This window comes from Barbatula barbatula (assembly GCF_947034865.1).
Source record: "Barbatula barbatula genome assembly, chromosome: 2".
In the NCBI taxonomy this organism is placed as follows: Eukaryota; Metazoa; Chordata; class Actinopteri; order Cypriniformes; family Nemacheilidae; genus Barbatula; species Barbatula barbatula.
Genome location: NC_136767.1, coordinates 20,969,595 through 20,981,452, shown reverse-complemented (window position 1 = coordinate 20,981,452; position 11,858 = coordinate 20,969,595). Strand labels below are relative to the sequence as shown.

General features: G+C 38.3%; 1 protein-coding gene across 1 annotated transcript; it reads left to right on the top strand.

Moving 5' to 3' along the window:
- Positions 1–1,446: 1,446 nt before the first annotated feature.
- On the top strand, positions 1,447–10,175 carry LOC306902746 (2-hydroxyacyl-CoA lyase 2-like; the record flags this gene model as incomplete). Its single annotated transcript, XM_079471577.1, has 15 exons — positions 1,447–1,470; positions 2,082–2,283; positions 2,370–2,497; positions 4,386–4,524; positions 4,695–4,806; positions 4,918–5,017; positions 5,235–5,332; positions 6,276–6,412; positions 6,533–6,667; positions 8,129–8,243; positions 8,368–8,537; positions 8,634–8,704; positions 8,850–8,921; positions 9,220–9,325; positions 9,780–10,175. The coding sequence occupies 15 exons, from the start codon at positions 1,447–1,449 to the stop codon at positions 9,956–9,958; spliced, it is 1,788 nt and encodes a 595-aa protein (XP_079327703.1). The 3' UTR covers positions 9,959–10,175.
- Between the last annotated feature and the right edge of the window lie 1,683 nt (positions 10,176–11,858).

Here is an 11,858-nt window from a genome sequence, read left to right as displayed (position 1 = left end):
TTAGAGAAAAACTATGATTTGGTTTGTGACTGGTCATCAAACTGCATGATAATATATAAGAAAATGCTTTACAGCATATTACTGCACAACTGAACCACTATAATATTGAGATTGACAGCTGAATTCTGATTTCACATCTTTTATTTTTCACCATTTTTCAACAGGGGAGTAAACATTGTGTATTTATCATTCAACAGCTTTTTTATTCAGATTTTTTTAAACGTTTTTTTTAATCTTAACAAAATGGATTACACAACAACACAAACAGGAGACTCCACCCACCAACTATTAACGATAACCATCTTATATCCCAAATAACATTACCTTACATACATTTTTATGATAATCATATTTGAGTCAACTCTCTAATAAACAGGACTCTTTCTAAACTATATATTTATTATAAAATGACTTTTCTCACATCATCTTTGGAAGCATCTTGGTTTTAAAGAAGTTTTCCAGGACCTGCAGGTTTGACATCCAAGCGTCATCTCGGGCTACGGTATAATGACGTGGTCTTTTGTGGTCCACACAACGAAGTAGCAGGTTTGTCTTTCAGTGAGGTGTAGCTGCCCCTGTACTTGGTGCCAGTAGTGATGGTCTTTGCGCAAGCTGTAAGTATCTCCTTTCTTACTGAGACAGAAGCCCTTCATTTTCACTGAATCATTTATTGTCATGTCTCTTGGATTGAAGGGACACTTGACCTCCAATATTTCAGATGACCCCACCAGACCATCTGGAGACGCTCCCAACACTCCTGACGGAGAAAGCCACAAGCCGGACTCCTGGACTTTCTTCTTAATTGAAGTGGTGAATGTCTGGATGGCATTACGCTCGTTCTCAATACCCCACCGTACAGCTGGATTACCCTCCAGGGCTTGATGGTTTCCCAACACCTTGTCAAGAAGTGAACCAGTCACATCACTTGACATAAGGACGTCTCCAAAGTTGCTGGCAGTCAGCCTCCCTCTCCTAAATAAAAGCCATTTTGGATTGTCGCGCTGACCGATTGTTGCCTCCTGAATGGCCTTCCGTTCCTCCTCCGTCAAAGCCATACTGTCCAGGATCACTTCAGGCCCCTGATGACCTACAGACTCTACAATGCTAGGAACTGAATGTGCTTCCATGGTGTGAGGTTCCTCTTCTGGCTCAGGTGAGTGACAGGTCTGAGTAGAAACATACATACATTAGGTTCATATAATAATACCTATTGAATCTTTGTGCAGTCAGAGACTGAGCACAACTGAGATTATTAAATAAATCATTTTCATTTTATTCAACATCACATCATCTCCTGCCTGCTGTTCTTCCCTTCATCTCTGTATCTACCTGGTGGTTCGTTCACAGTATTCATATTTTCTGATTTAGTCATTTCCTGATGAAGAGAGAACTAGCCAAACTGGAGTTTGGATCTATAAGATCTGCAAGCATATAGTCGGATCTATCATGAGAGAAGCCAAGACATTCCCGGTAAACCTGAGTCTGTACCTCAGCCATTCACGCTCTCTCGTGTCAGCCGGTTATACATTTAGTTTCTAACATAGATGGTGATAGACAGGCAAAAGTTAGGGAGAAGAGGGAAATCTCTATTCACAGCAGCACTTGGCATTTGGTTTTCTAATGTTAGGGTATATGTCCAATGTCACGTGACTAAACCGGTAAACTGGTCTCGTTGCATCTAGCTTTCCTGTATCTCAGTGGTAAGAGGAAGATATTGTGTTAACATCGCAAGGTTGTGGGTTGGATCCCAGGGGATGGCAGACAGGTGTGCACGTGCAGCTCACTGCATCACAAGCCTTGCTGTCTTTGATCTCATGCGCCTATTTGACACTTAAGCATTCTTGTTGTATTGCCAACACTGCAAGTTTTTACTGCAACATTGCATGTAAACACGTTCGTGCAGAACACCTGTTTTGGCAGATATCCATAAATCAGGACAGGGAAACACCACTCCCACAATCCGACAATGTGTCTATTATTCTATTCTCTTGAGGCGTATTCTCCTCCCCTCGCAGTGACAAAGATTGTTGCATTATACACCAGGGAATGTTATTCTAACTGTCAACGTCTGTGACACCCAGACAGAAAGTAAGAGTCCCCGGCATGGAGGAGAGAGCGTGGCGGAGGTCCTGCGGGCTCACGGGGTCAAATTCGTCTTTACGTTGGTGGGAGGACACATCTCGCCCATCCTGGTGGCCTGTGAGAAACTGGGCATCCGCATCGTCGACACGCGGCACGAGGCCACGGCTGTGTTTGCAGCCGATGCCGTGGCGAGACTTTCCGGTAAGAACAAATCTAAGAAAGCAAGAGGGTCCTTCGTGTTGCATGAGGATGTTAGATGGTGATAATCTAGTGTTTTGCCCCTGTAGGCACAGTGGGTGTGGCTGCAGTCACGGCCGGACCTGGACTGACCAACACTGTCACTGCGGTGAAGAACGCTCAGATGGCCGAATCTCCTCTGCTTCTTATCGGTGGTGCAGCTGCTACTCTACTGCAGGTCAGAAAGTTACTTCAAGGTGCACTTTACATACTCTCTGCTCAGCCTGGCGTGCTGGAACACCTCTGCCTTATCTGTTCCTCATATCGCTATTGGTGTGAGATTATATCAGGTAACTGTCCGTCACAGAGGTAACCCCCTGACCGCAACAGTGAGGCTCTGAAAGTAGAAATCATTTTATGAATTTAATTCTAAAACTTGAATATAACATTTCATGCGCAAGTTGTGAGTTTAATATTGAGTCTGTCAACAACTGTGTGTATAAGAATGCTTAACATGCTTTCTCTGCACTCATGAGATTGTGGTAGTGATGAAATTACAGGGTTTTATCTCCATGTATCTCTGACACAGTAAACTGGATGTGTATTCATCACCTCACCTCAAGGCTTATCTTAACTCTCCTGGTTCCTCCCGCCCAGTACAAGTGTACACACAGAGAGCAAATAAGTCAGCAATTACTTTTATATTATTATTGAACCGCTCTAACCGGGATCTTACGAAGCATGTTGAAGAGAAGAAACGCACTAGAAAGAAAATAACAAAGCAAATGATCTCATTTCAGTATGAACAGAAGAACAGGTGTACAGGGATGAAGCTTAAGGAACGGAGCTAAAGAAGAAACTTCAATGTTTGCTTCATTTTTTCTTAAGAATAAAATGACATGCTTTGTTTCTACTTGCCCGGTCAAGAGCTTACAGTATACTTATCTATCAAACCTTTCAGTGTAACAAGCACATCGCATTCTCATGTATATATTAACACGAAGTGTTGAGTGACATTAATGATCAATTATTGTGGAGGGATTCTTTCGCTCATAATTTAATATAGAGGAGTCTCTGACACCATTGTTTGCGCATAATATTTCCTTCTGGAAGACGTATGATGCCAAACAATAAGCTATTAAAAGTAAACTGTTAGCTAGCATTATGATGTTGTGAACACTTATTCTTGTATTATAAAGTCGTTACTTTATATTTGTCGGAATACTTGTGACATTCAATGTTTCGACTTGCTCTGAACAAGAATGTCATTATATCATCATCATTATATTCAAATGAAATTCCGCACTGCTAAAATAATTTATATTTTTGACGAAAAAGGGTTTAAGCATAAAATAAATAAGTCTATTTATCACAAAAATCTATTTATCACATATAAAAAGAGAATAGTTACTTTCACACTAAATGCTAATGATTTGTAAAAAAAAAAATTTCGGCCAATGGTCAATAATCTTTTTTACATATTTAAAGCACAATAAAATGTAAATGTTCCCCTAATTATTTTATATATTTTAATAAGTAAAATTCTGAATTTGTACATATTGTGTTACGCTGAATGACAATGTAACAGTATTTCAACCAAATTGTGACTTTATTGTCCAAGAAACTTTACGTTGTAAGTAAAAAGACATTTTACTTACATTTAATGTGCTTTCTATGGACACAAAATCACTTTATCAATTTATTTCGACCCATGTATAAAACATCTGTGAAGCTATTCTAACTTCTGATGATCTTTATGGCAAGAACATAAAACTCCTTTTTTTAAATAAAATTAGGATGTGGATATAAATATGTGAGTATTGTCCTCCTAAGAATGTGTTGTCAATCTGATCCCATAAATTCTCATTGGTGCTGAAAAGTTGCAGACATAGTATATCTTACTGTAAAATACATTTGATATGAACATTCTGTTGAGTCGTGTGTGTAACGTAGAAGAGATCCTAGCTTAAGACATTAATTGTTTATGTTAATACAGCGAACAGTAATATTTTAAGTGTGTGTCATATGTGATGGTTTTGTGATCTGTTATAAATATGAAAATCTACAATTTGTACAAGAATAACCCACCACTCTTCCTCTTGACATTCGATTTTTGTGTTTTTTAGGGTAGAGGAGCCCTGCAGGATATTGACCAGATGTCTCTCTTTAAACCCCTCTGTAAGTTCTGTGCTTCAGTGAGAACAGTGAGAGAAATCGTTCCTACTGTGAGAAAAGCATTGGCCGTGGCACAGTCTGGCACACCAGGTTATGCTGCGAATGACCATTTTTTCATTTAATCATTTATCATTTTTGTGAGTGATTGAAACATGTCACTTTTCAGACAAGTTAAGATATAGTGAATCACACTTTTTAGAGAGTACATGACCTGACTCTGTGTGCATAAGTACAGTTTGATGTGTATAACAATTTCACAGGCCCAGTGTTTATCGAGCTTCCCATAGACACGCTGTACCCTTTCCATGTGGTGGAAAAAGAGTTTGCCCCTAAAAACACTCCCAAAGGTCTTATGGGCAAAATCACTGCACGGTAAAACATTTCTCACTTTTTATTTCCTCCAATTTTCTTACGCTTTATTTCATTATTAAAGGAAAGGCAATCACTTTTACGTTGAAAGTGTTTTTGTTTGTTATCCGCCAGGTATCTTAAAAATCACTTATCTAACTTATTTGCTGGAGCTTGGGAAAACCGTGATCCCTCCCCACTTCCCGTTCACATCCCGCAGGCCACAGAGGATGAGGTGAGACCTGTCAATCATTTAATGGCCATTTGAGATGTATTATTAATTGCTTTTATGGTTGCGTCACATTAGATCTCATTTGATTCTCATCATCTTTAACATGAACCATAACAGGGCAGAATGAAACGATCTAGAAAGCTGTGACTTTTACTTCAGACATGGCAGATTAGATCTTATTTACATGACTCGGTATTCAAGTTGTTTCATTCATTTCCAGATTCAAAGATGTGTGGAACTGGTGAGCCGAGCCAAGAAACCCGTCATACTGTTGGGCAGCCAAGCAACCTTGCCGCCTACACCTGCAGATGATGTCAGGTCATTTAGCCATTCTGTCTTTACCCAGTTTGTGTCATACTCGTTCATGGAGTAGTTCATCAATCCCCTTCTGGATATTAAACCTATTGTCTTTGTGGTGCCAGTCTAGATATTTAAAGACACCCCTCCTTCATTAAACAGTAAACATTAAACATTTAATATTGACATATACTGGTTGACACCTTTACATTTTTTTAAATCATATCGTGAAAAAACCCGTTCTGCTACTTTAGACCTGCTTACTATTTATTTTTCTTTGCAATAAAGGGCATTAGAAGTATAAAATAACACTCAAAAAATTTTTTCTCAAAAAATTATATTCTCATGTGGTTCAAAACTTCTGGTTCATTTTTATGTGGAAAAGAAAATATGTTGAGAAATCATTTTGGGGCCAAGTCAATGGGGCGGTGTTGTTTGGCTACCAACAAATATCTTCTTTTGTATTCTGCAGAACAAATATTTATTTTTCTTACAAAAAAAGAGTTTAAATCTTGGTGTGAACTCTCCCTTTAGGTCCGTAGTTCTCAAACGTTTTCCTTGTTGTACAGTGCATTTTCGACCCTCCCCAAAATAAAGTCGCATAATCCTAAACTAGAATTTTAAGAAACCAAAAACATATTCAGTTATACAATGCTGAAACATAAATAATTTTGGTTATTTTTCTAGTGTTTGATTGCGTGAAAAGTATGATACAAATTCCGTGTCCCCCTGGATCAATCTTGGGGCCCCCAGTTCGAGAACCACTGCTTTAGGTCCAAAGGGTTTTTATGCTCCATATGCAACCAACACAGTTACTGTATGTATTGAATAAATTGATCATATAGAATAATGCTTTAGTTGTGTAAGCATGAGCCAAAAACGGCAACAATTATTGATTTATAGCACCCGGACATGTAACTCATGGTTGAAGTTTGAACTCTCTTTTTGGATGTGTGTCTTACAGAAAGGCCCTAGAGTCTTTAGGCATTCCTTGCTTCCTGGGTGGGATGTCTCGGGGCATGCTGGGAAAGAACAGTCTACTGCACATCAGACAGAACAGGAGAGATGCCTTGAAAGATGCTGATCTTGTGCTGCTGGCAGGTGAGTAACAGCGCCATCTAGTGTCTTTTTATTTTCTATGGTTTTATACTGTTCGGAATGCTTAGAAAACTAAGCTATTCTTTTTCTAGATGTCAATACATGATTTGTTTTGGTTTGTAGGCACAGTGTGTGACTTCAGATTGGGTTATGGAAGGGTGCTGAACCGACGGAGTAAAATCATTGCAGTTAACAGAGACAGAAGTCAGCTATTGAAGAACTCGGACATGTTCTGGAAACCCACAGTGGCCATTCAAGGTGAAGAAGTGCAGTTTAATTTCTTTCCTGAATACATAATGTATAATACATTAATGAAAATAAAATTCTCTGTACTATAGTATTAACTATAGTATCTAACTAGTTTTAATTCATTAACTGTAATAGGCCTATACTTAATTGAACACCCTATACCGGAGTATCTTGACATGATCAAGATGTTTTTCAGAAAAAGGATATTGTTGCATGTATGTTCTTTGACCTGTGATGTCATATTACTAACCATGGAAATTATTTACTTGAATGTTGTTGTACCGTACAGTTCAACTACGTGTAAAATCGCTTTAAAAGAGAAGTCTGGGTCACAGTTATTTACCATTTTTGTTATTTAGTAATTTATTGTTGAGTCTTCCGTAGCACCTGTGACATTATAGGATTGCATAGTGTCCAGCAGTTGTACACTCAAGGAATACAGCAGCACTGACATTTGACTTTCTTCTATACTGTATTTGGATACAAAAGTATGAATTCGTTTTTTTCTTGTTTTCTGCTTGCAGATTATCACATCGTAGCTGATGGCTATGGGGGCAAGGGTTACCTGGTTGGGCGACAGGATGAGTCACAACTTGATGACATCATTAAAAAGGCACAGAAGGAAAGAAGAGAGCGAAAAGCCATTCTGTTAAAACCAACAGTGGCCATTCAAGGTGAAGAAGTGCAGTTTAATTTCTTTCCTGAATACATAATGTATAATACATTAATGAAAATAAAATTCTCTGTACTATAGTATTAACTATAGTATCTAACTAGTTTTAATTCATTAACTGTAATAGGCCTATACTTAATTGAACACCCTATACCGGAGTATCTTGACATTTTACTACAGTTTACTATAGTAAATATTATAGTATACTCTACTACAGTATTTTATCATTTGGGCACATCATTTACATTACACACTTACAATCTTGTGATCAATGTTTTGTAAAGAGACTGTACTTTATTGTGTATATTTATATGTATATAAAATATGTGGTCTTAAAGCACATGGGACATCTTTTGGGACCTTTTGAAGTTTAAAAAGCTCTGCACTAAATAAACTAGAATCAAAATCCATCTGTAGTGGACATGAAATGGTAAATGCGTCACATGATTTGGGAGGGGTCGTGAGATATGTAGGAAGTGGTTATCGGGCACCTGCTCACCTGTTGTGGGTCAGGAGGGGGTGAATGGGGAGTAAGTGTACTCTTTGTTGACCAGCAATTTATTTTTGCAACATGTTTGTGGAGTAATAATTGGAGTATTGGAAAGCTTTCTGTTTTTTGTATGTATGATGTCCTTTTTGATGCGTCACAAATACAGCACTCCCAGTTTAGCCGCTCAGCGGATTACAGCTACATCATATTTGTATAACTTGAGGTTATAACCTGTGTATACATACAGTACATATACACTACTAAAAAAGGGGTTCTACACTGACAATTTATTTTCCAAATGTTTCAGGCGATGCTGGCTCTTTCCTCCTGCGTCTCTCTAAAGCCCTCAAGGGACACAGATGCCCAGAGGAATGGCCTCAAAGTCTGAAAGAAGGAGATTACGTCAAAGAGAAAACTAAGAGGTGAACTTTCCCCACCTTTTCTATTCTTGCTTGCATGTCAGCTTTGTCTCAGGAGACTGAATGTGTAAACCTATGACCTATAACTCCCTTTAGTTTCATCTCGCTGCCTATTTGTTTATCTCAGAGCCAAAGCAGATGAGAAGACAGAGATGCATCTGAATCCTCTGAATGTTCTGCACCGGGTGGATGAGCTTTTGAATGAGGACAGCATCATAGTGGCCGCCGGGGGAGATTTTGTCGGCAGTGCTGCTTATATCATGAGGCCGCGGGGCCCGCTGCGCTGGCTAGACCCAGGTTAGCAGGACTATCGATATTTTTTGACCTGTTTGTGAACATCTAAAGCACCGTTTTGAAGGAATTGATGATTCTGTTTTCTGCTATTCACTCCAGGAGCTTTTGGGACTCTGGGTGTTGGAGGAGGTTTTGCTCTGGGGGCCAAGCTCTGTCGACCTGACTCTGAGGTAAGACTGTAAAGAAGTTAAATTGTATTGAATGCTTTGATATTGATCTCTGTTTGACCAGAGGACCTAGCTGACCTGACTGTAGTGACATTTGCCCCAGTTATTGAAACAGCTTTTCCCACGTGGTGCGATGTGTGTGTTACAGGTTTGGATCATTTACGGTGATGGTTCCCTTGGATACAGTGTAGCTGAATTTGATACCTTTACACGCCACAAGGTGGGGAAAACACGGCCAAACCTCACATATAAATCCCTTTTATGTACTGGGGACAAAGTAGTTTACATATCTATTTAAAAGACAGGACAGGGCGTAATAGGGTTTTGGATTACATTTGATTTATTTACAAATGAATTAAAAAATCATAACATTTTTAACCCTTTCCATATGCGATCAACAGCAGATGAAGCATGTTATGTGATTGTCCCCATAGACTTATATTGTAAGTGCATAATGCATAAATGCAGTATATAAGCCAGAACGATTGTAAATGAGCTGTTTTTTCACGTCATGTCAGACACCGGTGATCGCTCTGGTCGGAAATGATGCCTGCTGGAGTCAGATCTCCAGAGAACAAGTGCCTTTGCTCGGGAGCAATGTAGCCTGTGGTCTCGCCTTCACAGGTGAGATGATTTACTCTAATAATATTTTCAAAATGTTGTCATAAATGTAGGATTTAGCACGAGTTTGAAGTTTACAGTACACCTCCCGAGTCTTCAAAAAAATATGTGGATCAAGATGTTTTTCAGAAAAAGGATATTGTTGCATGTATGTTCTTTGACCTGTGATGTCATATTACTAACCAGGGAAATTATTTACTTGAATGTTGTTGTACCGTACAGTTCAACTACGTGTAAAATCGCTTTAAAAGAGAAGTCTGGGTCACAGTTATTTACCATTTTTGTTATTTAGTAATTTATTGTTGAGTCTTCCGTAGCACCTGTGACATTATAGGATTGCATAGTGTCCAGCAGTTGTACACTCAAGGAATACAGCAGCACTGACATTTGACTTTCTTCTATACTGTATTTGGATACAAAAGTATGAATTCGTTTTTTTCTTGTTTTCTGCTTGCAGATTATCACATCGTAGCTGATGGCTATGGGGGCAAGGGTTACCTGGTTGGGCGACAGGATGAGTCACAACTTGATGACATCATTAAAAAGGCACAGAAGGAAAGAAGAGAGCGAAAAGCCATTCTGTTAAACGTTCTGATTGGGAAAACCAACTTCAGGGAGGGCTCTATCTCCGTCTAAACAGCGACACTGTGCACGATCCTGCCTAGAAACCCAAAGTTCTCTTTTATGTTTTACATTTCAATTTTATGTTTTAATTTTAAAGCCTAATTAATTTATATGCGGTGCACATTTCAGTACATTTACAGACTGACTTGTTAAAACAAAAAGAAGTTAAGTTATTGGAATGGAAGCAGAGTATCAAATGTGTGCAACAACATACCAGATTGCAGCGGTGTTGTAACTAGGACAGTTTTTAAAGTTAAATTGGGTGAAACTCAGAAAAAGGACATGTTGTGGTCATCTTTCTCTCCACCAGAAATAAGACAATATTTCGCTCAAAGAGAGCTGATGTTTAATACATTTTTACATTGTGACATTATTTTATAAGTAAGCACATACATTTACCCAATGTCTCAGTGTTGTATTGGGGAAATAAGGCTTATTTTTTTCTTGTAATACTTAATTTGACAAGTACCATGTTGTAGAATTTGTTGTACTGGCTTTAATTTATGCTTATTTTATTTATATTACGTACTGTATTACAGTATGAGAATCACCATTTAGAATAATGAGAATTATTGAAACCTCCTATACAGGACCCATAACAATGAATTTTTTTGATTAATGTACTTAAAGTAGGTCACAATGTCACAATCGCAAAAATTATTTATTTAAGAAAAATATAAGTTGTATACGGTGGCCTGGACATGTTTTTTTTTCTTGAAGTTCACCCATTTCCTTAAGGAGCAGCAGTGCCTTAGTGTGTCGCTTTGGAAGATCAGAAATGTTGTGGTCCTTTCAATATTTATTTCATGTTTTCCAAGCACATTAATATATGACAATGAAGGACTGATCTGTGTGTTAGTGTGGCTTCTTGTGTGATATATGCAATAGTGTTGAATCTTTTTCATTCAACGGTGTGCCTGAAGCTGAAGACCATGACTTTGCAGTTACAGTTATTGTGCATGCTTACTGTATGACGGAATCAGTGGATCATCAAATTGAAGTTTAGAAACATGTTAGTTTTAATCTAAGTATGACCGTAAAATATATTTATAAGAACCTCTGGAAATAAGTAGTCTGTATTTTTTCAATCTGAGACCTTTCTATATCACAGTTCTTTTCCTCAGGTTTGTGATTCACAGAATCATTTAGGTATTGTTATATAATTCATCAAGATGTTTTGATTGCAATAAAATCACGAAAGACTCATAAACATCATTGAGAACAGCATCTTATTTCACGCCTTCTGATATTCAGAAGCTTCTGGGGCTTGTGAGTGGGCTCCCAGTGGAGAAGATGATTCTGGTAAAGGTTGCTGGACAACCTGGTCTCCTTGGTCCGGCCTCAAGTTGAGTCTCTGGAGCATTTGAAGAAGCCGCTTTAGGACCAAAGGCCTTAACCAGGATCGCTTTAAAGCTGATTTAGGTCATAACCACCAAATGTGGATTTATAATCCCGCTTACTTTCTCCTTCCTCCATAGCATTACACTACTGCAAAGGTATTTTCATCTTCAAATAATGTCAAATTAAAAGATAAGATGGCCAAAACTGTGACTTGAGCACTAAAGGGCAAACCACTAAATGTTTCCATATGTTAACACTAGTATTGACAAGAACCAACGAAGCCCAAAAAATCAGAGACAAGTGTGTGAACGTTTCTTAGTTTTAATTAATAAGCACTCCATCTTCTTCACACTTGATCTTCATTTTCATCCTCCGCAGCACCTTCTGTAAAGCACACAAACAAAACACTTTAGCAGAGAGTTAATGCACACATAATACACCAACATAAGCTGAACTTCTGAGCTTTGTTTTGAGCATTGCTAAATGGTCTGTAACGTCACTCGCATTGTTTTTTCAGCATAAAGACTTTTTTTAAAGCCACTACACCCAGTCTGACTGCTTTGAAAAGGCT